This window comes from Manacus candei, unplaced genomic scaffold (genome assembly GCF_025592945.1).
Source record: "Manacus candei isolate 608988 ecotype Guabito, Panama unplaced genomic scaffold, ASM2559294v1 h1tg000017l, whole genome shotgun sequence".
Lineage (NCBI taxonomy): Eukaryota > Metazoa > Chordata > Aves > Passeriformes > Pipridae > Manacus > Manacus candei.
In genome coordinates this window covers 10,483,715-10,502,489 of record NW_026138065.1, presented here as the reverse complement: position 1 = coordinate 10,502,489, position 18,775 = coordinate 10,483,715, and the positions used below count along the sequence as shown (strand labels likewise).

The 18,775-nt window shown below is 39.4% G+C and overlaps 1 protein-coding gene across 13 annotated transcripts in view; it reads right to left on the bottom strand.

The window, feature by feature from the left end:
- Positions 1 to 9,755: 9,755 nt before the first annotated feature.
- The window catches only part of LTBP1 (latent transforming growth factor beta binding protein 1), a 191,471-nt gene continuing 182,451 nt past the window's right edge, over positions 9,756 to 18,775 (bottom strand). For all 13 annotated transcript variants that reach the window (XM_051783021.1, XM_051783026.1, XM_051783025.1 and 10 more), the window contains 3 exons: positions 15,482 to 15,604; positions 12,024 to 12,173; positions 9,756 to 10,794 (listed from right to left, as the gene is read on the bottom strand). In XM_051783021.1, the coding sequence (XP_051638981.1) occupies positions 10,625 to 10,794; positions 12,024 to 12,173; positions 15,482 to 15,604 (443 nt within the window). In that variant the 3' untranslated portion in view covers positions 9,756 to 10,624. The remainder of the gene's footprint in view (positions 10,795 to 12,023; positions 12,174 to 15,481; positions 15,605 to 18,775) is intronic.

Here is an 18,775-nt window from a genome sequence, read left to right as displayed (position 1 = left end):
TCATGAGTTTAGCACAGTTGTGGTCTGTAATCTCTGTGATCTCTCATTCCATAACCTGTCTGTGTGTGCTTTTGATTGGTTGTGTGGTAATGGAGACCTCAAATAGAAGTCTAATTTGTTTTCCACCTTCTTGTTTACCAAAACAGAATGCATATTTTTTTATTCTGTACCTTAAACAAAGAACATGCGTTAAACCTGATGGCAGCATAATGGTGAAGATTAAAATTAAAGCTTCATTTACAAAATGCTAAAGTTCTTAAGCCCCAAACTTTCTGTATATCCCCATCTCTTCCCTGGGATTGATTTCTCTACAAACAACCAGGAGTTTAAAGCTTTTAGGGAGCTGGTGACAGCAGGAAACATTATCTCCACGGTATTTATGAGGAAATAGAATAACTTGCCAAAGGTCTCACAGGAAGTAATACTTTTATTTGGAAAGCTTATGCTGTTTGTTGTTTCTGATTTTAATCTTTTTTTTTTTTCCAATTGTGTTTGGTGTTTCTCCTGTCCCCTTTTTAGTCACATCTTTATGTTCAAAGTTCTTTTTGTGCTGCTTCTGTCCTGCTTACAATATATATAATTTGGTCTGCTTCCAGAAAGCTCATGATTTCATCTTATATTTCCACTTATAAAATTTTCCTGTAAGCACCCGTGTATTTTCTCTCCCACTTGTGAGAAGCTGCTATAAACAACTACAACATTACCACATTGTCCTGCAAAACTTTCCTTTGTCCCCCTATGCTCCAAAAATGTCAACACTGTTGCTGCAGAGCAGCAGGTGACGTTTTGTTCCAGGTAGGTAAAAGGGGCTACTTAAAATTTGAACAGGTTCTTGAACTATCAGAAATTATCCCCAACAGATTCTTCTTCTGGTGATACCCATCTTTGTGGGTGGCTTCTCTGCTCTCCTGACTGCTCAGGATGTCATGTCAGAAGTCCCTATTCCTGACTGCATCCTCTGTTTGTATGGGGGGGGCAGCTGCTCACTAGCATTACCTCATTATTGGTATACTTTTTTTCAATCTGTATCTGTCTTATTTTCTCATTTTATACTTCTATTGAGACAAAGCTTTTTTACAACACTTGGCACAACAAGGTGCCCATTTTTGGCTCCCATGTACTACAACTCAAAGGTATTAGTAATGGAGAGATGACCTCAGGATTATAGTCCTGCACTTCAGCCCTTAGAGGTTTCATCTTTTCTACTCTTGCATTTATTTTAATGTGTCTTTTAGAATTGGAGTTTCCAAACTTCAAAAGTGAGAAAACATATAGCAGGGACGATTTTTTTCCTCTTTGGTGTAAAATGTATTAATAAAAGAGCAATAATATGTTTTACAGGTAACGCATCCCTAGCAAAACACTTCCCTGCATGAATCTGTTAACCTTTTTATGGTTTCTAGAATCTGGGTGCATACCATTTTACTCATCCCTTTATAGTCAGGTGTAGATTAGGAAAGAAAATATTTAAAAATTGCTAAAATCTTTCTGCTTTTTGTTTGGGTAATGGAATTATGTTCTCATTTACACTAGTTTCACCTTGTTATACTTCGTTGACCAAGGTGAGTTACTTTGTCCATGTATCGGTGTGAATTTTATTCTCCCATAGTTTCCCTTGCCACTATTCCAAGGGGCTTTCCAATTTGATAACTAAATATTTCTGGTTTTCAAGTTGTTTATTTCCTGATTTGCCAGAACAGGGGAAACAGGTTAGGTTAAGTTGTGGTAAATGTTGTAGCAGTTTATGGAAGGCATTGCAGCCCAAGCCCCTTTGCTGCCATTTGAGGCAGGGCAATCTGGTCTGAATAGATTTTTGGGATATAGCTGCACAGTTCTTTGTTGGAGTCCAAATCATGCTGATAAACATGTACTCCTCTGCTGGAGTGGTGGGTTGAGCACCATAAATCCTACTGGAACACAGACCCCTTTCTGGCACATGTGCTAGGAGGAGAGGTGACTCATTTGCCCTGCCAATGTGACATTTCTTCTGTGCCAAATTTCTCTTGCTTGCACCTGTCTTTAGATTCCTTCTAAAAGAAATAGGAAGAGCTGCTCCATCGCGATTCCTGTCAGGTGCCATGATAGCATGTCACCTCCTGGCTGACCGCAATCAGGTCCTTGAGAGGCCCCAGGGGACAGGACTAGCAGCATGCACAGTGAAACTCCCTAATCATGAGGTTTCTTCAGTGACATCAAAGGGGCAAGGATCAAACAGTGGATATCTCTTGTGTTATGCTGGGAAGACGAGAGTTTGTTGGTGTGCTCCCCCCCTCCCCCCCCATTCCTAGGAATTGTTCCAGAGCAGTTAATACTTTCCCTATCTCCTTGACCTGCATGTATGAGCTAGCTTTACATGAGCTAGACCAGCTGTTCACAGCCTAGGTCAGGAATTTTGTTGTGCAGGGCGATTAAACAGTTTATTTTTCATGCATCAGGAAGAGTCATCACAGTGTTAGTCAGCCGGACTTGCTAGGTGACAACTTCTACCTTAGGCTAATGGTTCTCTTAAAAATAGCTGTCAGACTTGCTCAGCCATTGGTCTGAGAGATTGTTTGAACTTCTAACATGCTTTTTTTCTCATTTTGGGCTCAGGTTTTTTGGTTCTTGCTGTGTTTTTTCCGAGGCTTCACATTTCTCCCATTGCAGAAACATAGATTTTATCTTCTTGGAGCTGTTTCTGAAGACCACTGCTTCCCTCTAAGAGTTGTGGATTTTCTTACCGTTCCTTAAAGGAGAACAGTGTGGCACTTCAGGTGCTGTGCTGACCTCTAGCGACAAGTCAGGAGGCCAAAAAGTATCTTTGCCGTTCAAATCCGCGAACAGCAGCCTTCCCTGGAGCACTCCTTTTTCAGCACTTCTTTTTCCTGCAGTGTTCTGCCCAAACAAATCGTAAGGGCTTAATCTCTCCTACTGTATCTCGAAGCCGTTATGACATTTGCTTAAATTTCTGCCCAGTTATTGAACAGCTGGTGCAGGATTCAAATATGCTGGTTGTGCAATGGCAGAATTCTATTAACTTTTATTAATACTTATTAATATATAATATATAATAAAATTAATAAATTCTGCAAGCTGCTGAGACTCTATCCCATTTATAATTCCACGATAAAATGATTCATATGAAGACAACTTAAACCTTGAAAACCGGAGTTTAAAAAGCTTGATTTGACTCTTACAATTTGTTCTTTAATTATGTTTCAATTCATGCTTCTTGTTGCCAACAGGGGAGTTGGAAGGGTTCAGCGAGATACTACTTGATTTGAAAAACAGAAAAAAATTTATAATTGTAAATTTCTTCAGTGTCACTATATCTCTTTCAGAAGGTTTTAGACACTTCATTCATCACAGTTTTGAACTGGTTCATTTGTTGAAAATTTGAAGTGTTAGAAAATTGCTGCAGTTCTTTATTGGGAGCACAGTTACTCCTGTGTGAGTCACTGAAGTCAGTGGAGTTGCACCAAAATTAGGTGGGAAAATGTTCATATTAACAGGCGCTGTCAGTGGCATTTGTCAGAAGGATGAAGAGCTGACAGTGGAAATTGCATGGAACTAAACCAGAGACATTAAAAGTATAAGGGAATCGCAGTGAGAGAGAGCTGGGGGGGACCTTTCCCTTGGTCTGCCCTGGAGGCTGATAGGCCATGTGCAAGAAGCTCCTGCTTGAGGTCCTTGCCCTGGAGTCTTGTATGCTCCTGAGTCTCTAGGAGCTGCTTTGAGTTATATGTTTAGACAGGGAAAGTACCTATAGTGTTAGATTTTCATGGACTATCTTCCTTGTGGTATGCATTTGCACGTGTTTTGTTAGGTCTAATATGTGGTAGATGTAATGTTTTCAGCAAACACTCAAATATAAACCTAGTTTTACTGGATGAGGTAAGGGCCAAATGGGCTAAAAATAGTTATTGCTGCCTTTTGGTGGAGTAACCCAATACCAGAACTATTACCAGATGTGAAATTAATATATATGTTTAAATGCGCTATGTATTGTTTCACTCAATAATGAAACCTTCAAAAGCTTCCTATCATCTGCTTTGGTTTATATTCAATGTACTAAAATGAACTAACATTGCAATCAGTAATATAGTTAATAGAGTCCCCTTTTTTTCTTTGCAGCTTAAGGGAATTTTAAAATAATAATTTTCTTTTTATTGAGCTTTTTTTTAAAATTATGTCTAATTATGAGCAAATATGAATGCGAGTTCCATGTTCATTCAACTCACTGTTGTGCAAAGAAAAGGGTTTCCCTTTCCTGCTTTATTTTTGAAACTTCCTTATTTCATGTTTGCTGTTCAGCTCAGTTTGGTAACGCTGCAGGCCAAAGAACACATTCATTGCTGAAGGTATGTTTGAAATTTCTTGCTTATGGTAAAAGAGGGACAATGAACGTCACATCTCTGGGTAGTTTAGTTGACTCGATGGTGCCTTCTATTTCTGTGAGGAGAGATTGCTGCGAGGCAAATGATTGGTTTACCTTGGCAGAAGATTTTTCTAAGTACTGGATAGCCCCTATCAATTTCACCACATGCCAAATCTTTATTTAGAGACTGAAAACTACTTTATGGAGTCCAGTGTCAATGAACAGGAAGGATTGGGTACATGGGATGCTGAGGCTTTGGATTATGAGCAAATGACAGGATGTGCTGGAGGTAAAAAAGCAGAGGCAGCACTCCAGTGAAGACTGGTTGTGGAAAGGAGTATCAAATGGAACAGAAAGCCAGGAATGCCCTTGCAGCTGGAGCTGAGTTGGATGGCTGCCTGCAGCAAGAAGAGGAGCTGTGAATCCTGAGAATGGTGCCCACTCACAAAATTACAGGGCAACTTCAATGACAGTAAAGTTTCATTCAGTTTTAGGTGAAAACAGACAATATCCTGCTCAAGATTTTGGAACAGGCCTTACCCACCCTTCCAGGCAGCTACCGCCTGGATGGGAAGTGACAGAAATTGAACTGTTAATGTGAAAGAAATAAAAAATCTGCTTAGCTGCATTCAAAACTTTTCTGCCAGAGACATTCCTCATTAAACACACATTGTGGGATTTTTTTTAAGAGAGCTTGGCACAGCCTTTTCTCTGCTCCCACTGGAATCCATGTAGGTGCCACAGGTTTCAGTGGGAGGGGAACTAAATCAATATGGAGTGCTTTGGAAAAATGCAGCTCAGATGGATCCTGGCAGCGTAAGCAGATAGGGATTGGAGGTGATGCTGAAATTGTCACGTAGAAATTTTCCATTCTGGCTAGCAGTATCCTCTCCATCCTCCTTGGGTTGGAGCTAATGGAAAGCAGTGTGTGGCAAAGCATGACTTGAGGAGAAGGGAAAGTCAGTGTAGCATGAAATAAGAATATCCTAATTTCTTCTCTCCTCTGTGTCCTTTGTCAGGACAAAAACTTTACTTCAAAACTTCCTTTTACCTGATGTTGCTACTTAACTCTTTAAGGACATATCGGTCAATTACAAGCAGCAGTGCACATTGTGCATAATGGTCCTGCTGGATGGGATCCTCCTGACCTGGTCTGAGCAGACTGGTGCTCTGTTTTGTCTAGACTGCACCTGACAGATGCTCAGGTGTGGGAAAAGAAGGGGAGGAGGTCATGTTCCCTCTGTCCAGTTCTCTATCTCACATAAGGATAGATAGCAGAGGCTGTTGTGTCAGGTCACAGCCTGGTCTCATGGAAAAATGTATCTTGGAAGGGACCTCTGGAGGCTCCTTATGCAATTTCCTGCTTTAGGCATGGCAAATTTCAGAGTTCAGTGAGGTTGCTCAGCTGCAGAGGCACAGTGGTATCTTCTCAGGCTTAGAGCGTGAGAGGGAAAAGAGCAATCACAGGCCATAGACACAGCTGGGACAAAACATGCAGCCCCAAGACTTCCATTAGGAGTCTATGTGTCAAAATACATATCTGGTGATTCAGTGAAGAAAACCTGACGTGGCTGACATCCTGCATTTCTTTGGTTTATGTTATTCTTTCCCCAATAGATAGCAAGATCACTTATTAATGCATATTGTCATAGGAAAATGCTGTTTCACATCATGTTCTCTAATTTTTCAATGGGCACTAAAATGATAAAGGCTGGTGAGGGGTTGTGTTTGGGTTCAAGATCTTGCATAGCTTGGTGTGCAAACACAGCCAGTACCAGCTGCAGAGTTGGTGTCCCAGGTGGGTCCAAATTTTCTAGTTCTGTTGTGTGAGGTTATTCCTGCAGTTGAATGTAGTGACTGTAGCCCAGTCCTGTGATAGTGTTACTCTCACAAGGTGACATTGTCACTCATTGAGAAGCTTTCCGTAAGTGGCTGATTTTCCTCATTCACTCACTCTTAGTTATTTTGCTCCTCTTTTGGACACATCACTTCCCTTGATAAATTTCAGACCTTCTGATAGAAAAAGCTACACAACTACCAAATAATGACCTCAGAAGGGAACAGTAGCCTCTGTGACACACAGCAACTCACCTCTTCTTTGCTTGAATGGCTCCTTAATAGCTTCCTCGGCCTGCTTGGTGTTAACAGAGTCCCCAGCAAGTACAAACTGCCCTTCAACGTGGGTGGCATTGTTAAAAGAACAATACTGCACTGTCTTCTAGAGGCAGCAGCGGGGTTTGTAAGTTTGCTGTGCACTTTGAAGGAATGCACTGTGGTTTAATTGCTGCCCAGATCAGGCCCATGACATGCTCTAATAGGGTCTGTCACCTTTCCTTTTGAGAAATTAGGAAAGAGTGCCAAAGCCAGGAGCCCCTCTGCTGCCAAACTCAGATTCAATCCATATGAGGGTAAGGATCACTGTGAGCTAATGGGTCATGACAACCACTTTGGTGCCTTTAGCATTTTAGGACTTCTCTTAGTCAGGAATTTATTTGAGTGTGTCAGTTGCCACTGACTAGCTGAATATTTGTCATGACTGAGAGTTCTGTCTCTTGGATCAAAATGATCTGTCCAGCTGTGACTGTTTTTTCCCAAGGAATGTTAGTGCTCACTTTAGTGAATAGTTTTAACATTGGGTAATTTCTTCCACTGAATAGCATCCCAACATGAAAGTATGTGTTCATATAAAATATCTTTCTAGCTGAAATGTGTGTAACTCTAGTTCCATAGTAACTTCATTCTCATTAACACAGTGGCATTATAAGGGAACTAGCAGAATTCAGTTCTACCATGTCAGCAATTTTATTTTTTGTAGCAAGGAAATGTCTGGCTGAAAAAGGACTTTTTAAAAAAAATCCATATGGATGTATAAAGTATTGGTGCCATTTGGTATAAATTGTAATCAATTCCAGATTCTACTGCATTCAGAAACTTGAATCATGGAATTGTACGTGGTGGTTTCTGTATTTTGAGGGCTCTCACCTAAACCACAGCTCTTATAACAAGTAAATGGCTACATCCATGGTGTCCAGTCTCTTGTCTTAATCATGTTAAGAAAACGTTGGTTTAACTATGAATCAAAATTGTATTCCTAAGCTGTGCAGCTTTTCAGGTGAAATGACAGAACCAGCCTTGCTACACTGAAGCAAAGTAGGTGGGCTCCAGAGGCTGAGGTCAGATGGTCTGAATTTCACTTAATTCCTTCAATTGTGGTTCCTTTATTAAAGCATTTCTGAAGGCCTGGAGCCAGGAAACGTGGAATACTAAGCACTGGGATGTAGGCCGTTTGGTCTGCTTTTGGCTCCCTGTGTGTGTTTTAAGGCATGTTAGAGGTACAAAAAGGTAAAAGGGAAAGGCACAAGCAAATGCAGTCTGCTGTTTGCTTATATAGTGTCTGTGATTGATAGAAGAGCGTGACTGTGCTGAGGACATGGCCATTGAACCAAAAGAATGTTTCAAGCTTCATTCAGGGCTTGGGTCAACTGCTGCCCTCTTGAATTAGGCAAGGGAGATGGAAGATGGCTGAACACACCAAAATCTCTTTTGTGAATCGCTGGTAACAAAAACTGATAGGCCAATAGGCAGCTTAAGTTTGCTGGCTGGTTTGTTTTCCATGGAACCAGAGCCAGCGTGTGCCGTCTCTCCGAACCTACTGAGAGCTTTTAACGTCATGACCAACTTCAACCATGTGTGTAAGGCAATCTAGACAAAAAAGCCAGTACAATCTGAGGTCTGTGAAGTCTGATGAACAGCTAGAGACAAATGACCCAACCAATCCTCCCTGCTGAGAGTATCAACAACATTTGTTTTGGCAGCAGTTGTGTCAAATCCTCTGCATCTGTCACCCTGTCCTGGCATCCACACCTGCAGACAGGTGCTACCTGTGCTTGTTGAGAGTGGCAGAGATGCAAGGACCTGGAGCTGGAGTTAGTTCTGCTGAGGAGAGAGTTACAAAGAGAAGTTATAAGAATTCAGGCTTCATTTTAGTTTTGCTGCTTATGGAACAACTTTAGTCTTTGGTTTTGTTTTTTTTTTTTTTGTTTTGTTTTTTTTTGTTTGGTGTTTTTGTTGTTGTTTTCCTTTTTGTTTTTTTTTGTGTTTTTTTTTGCTTTTGGTTTGGTTTGGTTTTTTGTCTGAAATAACACAAAGTAAGGGGTCGGACTGTGTATATTTTATAAGAATGGTGAAGTTTCAGGCTATTCTTATATTGCTTTTTTTTTTTTAATGTAATAAATCAGCAAGAAGCCAATCTTGTGGCTCAGAATTACATGTTCAGTACAGTGTTTGTCCCCCAGGGAAAGACTTCTAAGGCTACTGAAGTTTGAGTGTTACTTCCTCAGCTGTCACACTGGTGAACTCCCAGGAAAAAGCAGAGACTCATACTGTCAATTTTAGCTCCCTAGCTGGGGATAGATTGATGGAGTACTGGGATGTTGACAATCTGAGGCTGCAGTGCCAGTTGCAGTGGCACCTTTGGGGCCTATGCTGTCTTTCAGAGGTGAACACAGCCAGTTTCTGAAGCAGAAGAAGGTGGGAGTCAAATTCCAGCAGACAGAGAGGAGGGTCTGGGAAAGACAGATGCTTCTGCAAATTCACAGTCACATGGACTTTAATAAGATCTACTGTAGTGCAGAGTACTGAAAGGGATACAACTTAAAACATTTTTGGTTCAGTGGCTGACCTGAATATTGGAAAAGAATTTTATTCAGAATCGAAACAAGTATTTCTTTTTACAAGAAATAATAATGTAATTTTCTGACAATTGGACCGAGTTTAACTCACTTTTTAAAACCTCATGTTATCCTTCTCCTTAAAAACGTCAGGCAGGTCTAAAAGACACAGCAAGAATATTTCATTTGAAAAATATCAAAAGGACCTGTTTCAGGATTACCAAAAGAAACTCTTTCATACTGGAGAAGGTAAAAATAAAACATCTGTCAGCCTCCTAATCTCTTTCTCTCCTTCCACTGAAAAATAAGGGCTGATGGGAAGGCACCGTTCATCAGAAGAAGGAAATTTTCCCCCTTGTCTTCAGTATTTTCTGAAAACCAGGCCATCATACTGTAGAAAATCTGTATTTGCAGATTTAGTGGGAAACATGCCTAAACCAGGAAAGAAGAAAAATTTCATGGGAATCAGCTTCCAAGTCAAACAGTTTCTGTAGGTCTGTGTTTGAAATCTTCCCCCTGAATGCTTAACTTCAGGCATTAACTAATTCAGATTCTGGTCTTATTAAAACAGCATGAGAAGGAAAAACCAGCCAGACAACTCCCTATGACTATTGTAATGTAAATTAAATCTAGCACTGTAAACACCTGAGGGTTAATTCTTGCAACATAAACACCAAAAAAAAAAAAGAAGGAAAAAAAGCCACAATTAGTAAATAGCTTCTCTTTTTTTTTTCTAAAAAAAAGGTGATTTTATTGAGTTTTAATATACAGCTTTAATATGTTAGGGTAATCATACAAGATCTCTCTTGTGTTCAATTTACACATTACAATACAGACGTGAGCTAAAATCTTTTGTTTTAATGTACAAAAGGAATCCAATGTTGTCCACTAGCAGCTTTGAACTTGGCAAGAAAGATTCTAAAGACTTTAAGTGCAGTAACAACCATACAGGATACAAAATGAATATAAGGACATTTCGCCAAGGTATATAAACATTTGAAAAAAAATAAAGTGGTGCCTGCTCCACAGGGCAGACAACTAGCAAATTAAAAAAAAGTCACTGACCAATGTTCCAGAGAAGGAGGAGCATCACCCTGTGTAACAGTTCTTACAAAATGGTCTAAGAATATCTGTATCATAGAATTTGTACTTATCAGAAAAAGGTCTGAAAAGGAACAGTAGGCAAGGAACTGAACAATCAAAAAAATGACATAGTAATATAAAATATTTCCATCACTATTTAAATGCCAAATTAATCAAGCAATAATAAAAAAAAATTCAAAACAAAACAAAAAACCATAAAAACCAAAGCTCTTCTGTTTAAAATAACAGCACTGTTTTTGAATATTTTCAAAGACTTTTTTTTTACGAACACACTATATACTCGATTGTTTCTTTCATACAGAGTAATGTGTCCATTTGGTTTGTCACTTCAGTGAAGCTGATAAACAATCAGCCCATCATGTCTCACCTTTGACACATTTAATGCTTTTCTCCCCTTTCATTTGCTGCTCTGGTGCCTTCTCAAGTTAAATACTTTTCTTCCTTTTCTTTATACAGTGCAGAGTATATGGGCTTAGGATATCGAGATTTTCCTCTACTCCAGTTCACTCTCTGGTTCTGAGTTCAGTGGTGTGCAGTAGTTTGGCTTGTCTGAAGGCACGTACCCAGGGAGACACAAACATTTGTACGAACCTTCTGTGTTAATGCACTTGGCGTTCTTGCAGAGAGACATCCTGTTGTTCAGCTCGCTGCACTCGTTCACATCTGCAACAAGCAGCCATCAAAAGACATGTACTTCAGTATGTGTGTAGATAAAACTCATTTAATTTCCAGCATTGTCAAGAGTAGAACAATCTGCATGAATATCCTGAGAATTTTATTTTCAACTCCCATTGGGTGGAACTAGGCTGGGTCAAAAGCTCTAACAGGTTAATTGGAAAGAGGTGGAAGTTAACATAGGAAATCAATAGGGTTTTAAAGGGCCTTAAACTGTTAGATTACCAAGTTCAAATTCAGCCTAAGCCACTAAACAAAATTTAATAATCACTTACAGGTGTTTATCTGATGAAAAGTGGCTTATAAGAAAGAAGCTCAAAGTTCTCAGTATAACATCTGTATTTACACAATTGAATACTTGAGGAGCTGTTGGTGTTGTCAGCTAAACAGTTGCGAAGAGCAAACTACCTGCACTCAACATTGTGCAGCATTGGCCTGACATACAGGAGCCACATTTTCTTGCTAAGGAGGCCAGCTTGCCATAAAGTCCTGAAGATTACAAGGCACGTAGGCAGCTTCTCTTCACAGAGCTGTGAGACCTTAGCTGTGGGTTACGGAGCATAATGCTAAGCAAGGTTAGTGCAGACCTTAAACTGAAACAGTCACGCATAATTTCGACTAGACTTCTACACTGAGGGCAGGTTGTTTTGCTCCATCTTCTCATTGACACTTGCCATTCCCATGTTTTGTTGTTTGAAGTGAAGATTTAGATGTCTTGGTTAGTAAATGTACAGATTTACTAGTGTGAGAGAAATAGTTGAGTCTGTTGACTGTTGAAATCAGTGAGAACCAGGGGCCAAACTTCACCAGGTGGTTGGTGAATCTGCATATTTAGGCAATTCAACTCCTCTAAAAATCCATTCCTAAAATTACTCCCAGTTCCATCCTCCTAGCTCACTAAAGCTTTTTAAAAACATGTGGTCTATATATTAAAGTTAAATTCTTCATAGAAGTCTAAGCTTCATTCCACAAATATCTCTCTGTTCATTTCTACACGCTTAACTGAACACAGCTGCATTGACCAAGATGAGCTGAGGAACACCAACATAGTTATTTTCGTAACAATAATTACTGGCTTTTGCAGCAAATAAAACAAAACTGGCATCTGTAATACAATTCAGGTGATTGACTCTAACCCTTTTGTTCCAGGCCCTCTTTAGGTCAAGTGACCGAGTAAACTGGACAGACTAACAGGAGAAATAATATGCTGTCCTCACCAACACAAGTCATCTTGGCCATGTCCAGGTGATAACCGTCAAAGCAGTCACAGGTGTAGCCTTCCTGGACTCTTACACATCGGCCATTTTCACATCCATTCAGAATACCACATTCTTCTGCTTGTAACTCCTCAAAGCTGTTCAGGAAACCTGGGTGGAGAAATAACAAGAAAGTTACAAAGCTGTTGAATCAGTATACCCAAATATATAGGAAGAGTCTGAAATTCTCTCAGAAGTTTACTGGAATGTGACTTGACTTTGCAGAAAATAGGTCAGCTTTAGCAGAGCTGCACCATCTGGAGTTTTAGATGTACCAGAAAAGGACCGTGATATGTTTCAAGATAGAAACTGAATAACTTTGTTAACTCTTAAGTTTTTGTGTTAAAAGTCTGTAATTTATTTTTTTTTGTAGTAAAGGAAACTGCATAATTTGATAGCATATTTTTTAAAGGATATGTCAGTGCTTTCTAAATAAGACATTTTATTTAAATTGTTATGTGTATCAACCTTTATGGAAACAAGTAGTACTGCAGTTTAGGGTAAAAGATTCTTGAAACCGTATTCTAGAAAAATAAGAAGGGAAAGAGATGTGTAGAAGGGAAAGAGATGCATTCTAATTTCTCTAGAAGAAAACATATATAAAAAAATCAATCTCAGCTGCCTTGAGGAAAGTAAGAAGAAATCAGAGACTGCTTTCCTGTTGTGGTTTTGGCTTGTACTTCAGTAACTGGTGCCAGTACAAATACCTATAATCTACCAATTGCTCCTTGTCATAATTCTAGATGGTGAGTAGTCAAAGCTTAAAGGGTTGAGCTTTTTTTTTTTTACCTCTTATACAAAGAGTTGTCTTTGTACTCAGTGGTTTATACAATGCCTTTTGTGCTCCCTGCGTTAAGGCTTTTGTGACAGATATGCTTTTATGTATAAGGAAGGATTTATACTTACAAATTTATTTTTTTTTACATGTTCAGAGATTCTCTCTAGGACTGAATTGCTCCTGTAAGTCCCGCATGAGTTTTTTTTGCTAGCTTTCTGCTCACGGAGCAGTGATGTAACAGGACTGCAGATGGCAGCCCATCACATCAGAAAGACTTTTGTGGAAAAAGTTGAGAATGCTGGAGTCATAGGTTTAACAGTATAATGAATATATAGAGGAAAAATTGGAGCTGGAGTGGAATAGAGTGGGATATATCTCCCCATCTGCCCTGTAACATATAGTGACACCAAAATCAAGCCATTGATTTATTGAAAACCTGTTTACTGATTTATATTACAACGTGACATGTATATTTGCTAACATATGTAGGACTGTGCATTTCTCCCTTTCCTTGCGCTTATTCTTCTGTCTTTTTGTATTTACTCCATCCTGTCTCAGTCCTTGAGGCTTTCTTTTCTATTGGCCTGCTTTTGCCTTTCTTCTCTGCCCTTTCCATATTATCCTCCATTTAACTTCCATACTGCCATTTCCACTCCCCCTCTCTTTGACTACATACATTGTTCCTATCCTGGATTTTCTAGCATGGTGGGATTCTTAGTTAGGACCATGCTGGCCAGTCATACACTGAATAGATTCTGAAGACACCGAATGCATAATGTGACATGTACTTGCTGACATATGTCACATCTCAAGAACACATATAATAAATAGGATGCATACAAGGGTACATTAAGTGGGAAACATTGCAGTCTTTTCCATGAACCTAGTAAATCACTTCTGGGTGCAATGGTATTGAGGGTATTGAGCGCTGTCATGATGTAGGTAACAATGTAGTAAGAAATTTACCAAGTTTCATTTAAATGTTCTCTGATAGAGCTTGCAGAGGGCTCTACAAGAGACCTTTAAAGTGAAGACCTTTGCTAATTTAGAAAATAGTGCCAAGAAAAGGAAAGGTGTCCCCTCAAATATGTAGATATTTTTAAATAAAGAAAAGGCATCATTTATTAGACAGATATTTTATACATAGGTATATATACATGTGCATAAACATGTGTACACACCTATACACATATTTTTTCTCATCCTTTCTCTCTCCCTCATAAACACATTATGTTGTAATTTTAACTAGCTAAAACTGAAATATTTATCACTCACGGCAAGTTCTACTTCACAAGTTACTTCAAAACAGCTGGATGGGACCTGTATTGTAATCCTAATGCATGTATTTGGTTCTGTAGAAAATGACTGCACAATGACAAATACTACACTGAAGTACACGGCCCTGCCATGGGACAGGAGGTATTGATTCCTCATACAACCTGCAGCAGGACTGTGACCTTGAAGTCTCTGATGCCTTAAGCAGGATTCCCCATCTGATTCAGTGATAGGACAGGAGCAAGAGACATAAGCATTTAAGCCTCTGCCCCTAAGAGGCTGGAACTGGATGATCTTTAAGGTTCCTTCCAATTGAAGCCATTCTATGAAGACAGTGGTCTCAGCTGTGCATTCAAAACCATCCACATTTTATCATATTTATTTACCTCTGCTTATAGCTTGTGAAATGCTTCTTTCCCAGTCAGTATTTTATCTGATTAACAGTACATGAACATTGGTTTCCCAGTCATCCTTCTGAGCTTTTTTTTGTGTGGATGGTAGTTTCCATTGGCAGTTTTCAACTATGTTACATTTCAATTAAACATCAACACTAAGTAATTAAGTTTCAATTAAACATCAACCACTGACTGTGAAAGAGCACAGCAGCAACCTGTAGACCATAAATATATAAACCACGGGAAGTTACCAGCTCCTTCTGATACCTCCACTTTTCTTCTCTAAAACTGTGATTAAATATACTGGACCTGTGGCTGATTTTGAGAAAGATGCTGAAATCTGTAAACATTACTTTCCATCAAGTCTTAACAATGAGCTGGACCAGATCCCTAAAGAATCCCTATATTCCTCAAGTACAGCCAAGATGCCGTGTACAATCCCTCACACCCTGCTTGGCAGGCCATATACTCTAGCCTGAAGGCTATATGTATGCATACTCTCTGATCATACTGTGCTGTACTTTTTCTCCACTGAGCAAGAAAGACTTGCATGTTCTCATTTCACCCATATAAATTCTGCTGGGAAAGTATGGAAATTTTTTCCTTTAAATTAAATGCACTCTGGAGAAATCTGTCCCGTGCTCCAAAGGAAAATTAATTTGTGAGAAGGAAAACTGGCAATTCTTTTGACCTTGATTTATAAATCTGTTGGTAAACACAAGTTTAGTAGACTTGGCACAAACTATTTCACTATATTAAAAATTAATTGTACTCTGAGCCCAATTGGAGTCTCATACAAACCTGGCTCTTGAACTGAACACCTGACTGAAAGCTAGCATCATAGGAATAACTAAAACATAAAAAAGCCACATTACTCAGAAGCAGAGAGAAGAATTGAGCTGGCTATAGAGAAACAATTCAGGTTGCAACCCTCATTTCAACTGTTTTACATAACAGAGAAACTTGCTTACGGTCTTCAACAAAGTATGGATTAGTTTCTGGAGTGTAGTGCTCCTCGAAGTCAACTAAAGCATCCTGTCCATATGGCCGTCTTGATCCTGGAACAGGAATGTTGCACAGCTGGGCGTAATCCTCTGAGGGGGGAAAGAAAATAGGATATAAAAGTAAACACACTTGTAACACAGGCTGCATTACATTAGTCCCAGTGAGCTGTGGTTCATATTTGCTGGAAATAAACTTATCTTCCTAGAAACACCATAAATCTGCAATTTCCAGAAAGCATTCTCTCTTCAAGAACAATGTCATTAAAATGTTAATGAGCCAAAAATATACTATTAAGTCATAATAGGGATAACACCAGGGATAGCTTTGAGTCAATAACTGTACAAAAAGTTATAGGTCAGGTTCTTCTGGTCTGCATGGGAAGAAGAGGAGAGGGATGCTGTGTATCCCACTGCTAGTGCATTCCTCTCCAAGACTATCAATGTTTATAGTCCTCATTCTGTGGAACAAAGGCTATCCCAGACCATCATGGCTGCTCTCAGAAGCAACCCCAAAGGAAATAAATTGGAGCAAGTACAGTCATATTTCTGGCACTGTCAGCCAACCTGCAGAAATCAGAGTGAAAAATACTTTTAAAATAGCCCACACTTATCTACGCACTGTATCTTCAACACACAGGTTTAAGTATGAGTGCTGTTCAAAGTCTCCTTGGCTGTGAACCTCAAAGGGCACAGTGGAAAGGCACAGGAGAAATAGTTATGCTCCAACTTTGTGCCTTTTTCTAGTAGCTAGACTACACAAGTTGAAGCAGACCAAAGAAACTCTTCATTTCAGGTGCCAGAGTCCATGTCTGAAATGCTGATGCAGGGTTTAATTTTTTTATAAATCAAATTAAAATTGTGTCAACTCTGTTTTTATTACCCTTTGCTAAAACACATACTAAACAATTTATTTGAAAATAGAAATGTTGTTAAAATATAGAGTCCAGGTGCTTCTTTAATGTTCCTACAGACTATTTGGCATCTGGTTCTGTGAAGATTGCCTGGTGTTCTGAGAATCAGGCAGAGAAAGGATGTGAAAGAAAAACCACCAAAAGAGAGAGAGGAAAAAAAGCCCTAAGCAGATACAAAATCCAAGAATTGCAAATGGTTACAGGGCCAGAAACCTCATGCTGTGTAGAACTGTCCCACACAGCAAATAGCTGGATAAATCCAGCCTGCTCTAGACATTGCAGAGCACAGCCCCACTTGCTGCCCAGCACTGTAACTTTATTTTCACAGGTAGTATCTCCTCCACTTGTAACTATTTTATTTTGTACTGAAAAAAAAAAAAGTGTTCAAAAAGTCTGTTTGAATTCTGTGGTCAACAATGTGGCCCTTTGAGAGCACAAGACAGTATAGTACAGGTAAAGCTTGTCTATGAACATCTAGAGTTGTGAAGGGTGCCAGTCTAAGTCTGCAGAATGAACTCCCCAGAGAACTTACAAATCACTGTAAATCTCACCACCTTCTGCTTCAAGAGCAAAGTGGTTTCCTTTGACGTGTGTCCTCCAGAACATATTTATATACAGTAATAATATTCAAAAAACCCTATCCTCTTCCAGCTGACAAAGTACACTGCCCAAGAGTGGTATCCCAGGGCACATGAAACAAAGTCAGCATGAGAAAATAAACAGCATACAGCAAATGTTATTTACATCCCTGACTGCACAGCTTCCCACTGAGATAGTATGATAATAAGCATAGTTTTAAGAGCTGTCATAGGACCAGAATCACTCCATTCTTCCTTCCCCACATCTGACTCCAGATAACATCCATGCATGGAGACAGCCAGGCTACCATCTCAGAGTGACTCCTCCATTCATATATACATAGAGAAAAGCTGTGCAGAATAGTAAAAGCACTTTCTCACAGATGCCCACAAATGTTCTTGGCAAAGGAAATCTATGCTCTACCACAAAATACTAATTCATCTGGTCTGTGTGGAAGAAACCACCACATAAAAACAGTGAGTGAAAGGCAAGGGGACAAGACAAGCAGGTCTTAGGGATCACTGCTTCACCGGCTTCCCAGATTACTCAGTGCTAATTTTGCCCTTAGTGATACTGGTAGTAGAAACCATGTTTTAGTTGTGAAGGAAGCAGCTGGAACATTTGAAAATCTGTAGAGCTGGAGCTCTCAATGTACATGAGAGTTGGGTAGTTTGAAGATTGTGCAAGACTATTTTATACTGCATGTTTGCCAAGACAAAGTTGTTTATTGTCTAAACAAGAATAAAGAAATGTTGACAAAGGAAACTTCTTTCCTGCCCCAATGGTCCCCGAAAATCAAATTCTGAATATCTGCATTTTTAGGTCTCTTTACCTATAATTACCTATCATCATCATCATCATCATGGCTAGGCTTTGCAAACGAAGATCTGGGAAGGACTCTACCCACATTTGCTACAAGCGCACTGGTGGCTAAAAAGGCCAATGCGAGACAGACACAGTGAGAGAGACACCTATAATACTCTCTTAATACTCTATGTTCTATTTAGCTGTACAAGTAGTGGAGACTGAATCTCTTGTCTTTAGTAATGCGTTGGTTTGGTCACTAGGTGCTCAGTTGCTCTTAGCAACTCACTTAAGAAATAAACAGGTCTGATGCAGGACCAATAACAATGGCAAGTTACCTATGCTCCCTTCCTCAGCTTGTGTTTTCCTTTTTCTTTCTTTTTTTTTTCCCCTTAGGGAAGAAAAGGGTGGGCAAAGAGGAGAGTATAAAGACTGAAAAGTATCTGGGGGGTCACATTCTGGAAAGATCATGAGTTTTGAAATAAGAGACTTGAATGCCTGAGAGAAATGAACCCATCAGAGCGCCCCTGTAGAGGATAGAACAAGTTATGGCGACGACAGTTTCTGTTGTTTTAAACTTTTCCCCTTGCTATGCTATGTTCCTACAGTTCAAATGAAAAAATAATGTATTTTGGGTCACAGTGATGTGTGCTCATCACAGTTTTCCAGAGGAGGGAACTAAATGAACAGAGTGCTGTAAGATTTGTGCGTAAAAGCAGGACTGACACACAGAAAGTTGCAGCAAGTATACAAATGGGAGAACAGCATGACATTGCCCTAGGAGATGACAGTAGGAGACTGAGATCAAGAAGGTGGTAAGGGGGCAAAGAGCGAGAGAGAATGTGAAACTACTCCTGAATGACAAAACCATTTTAGTTGTCACAAAAATTAATGCTCACTTTCAAAGGAATCTTTCATGTAAAGTTAAAAAAAAATTATATAATCCATAATCAATGAAAAAGCCTTT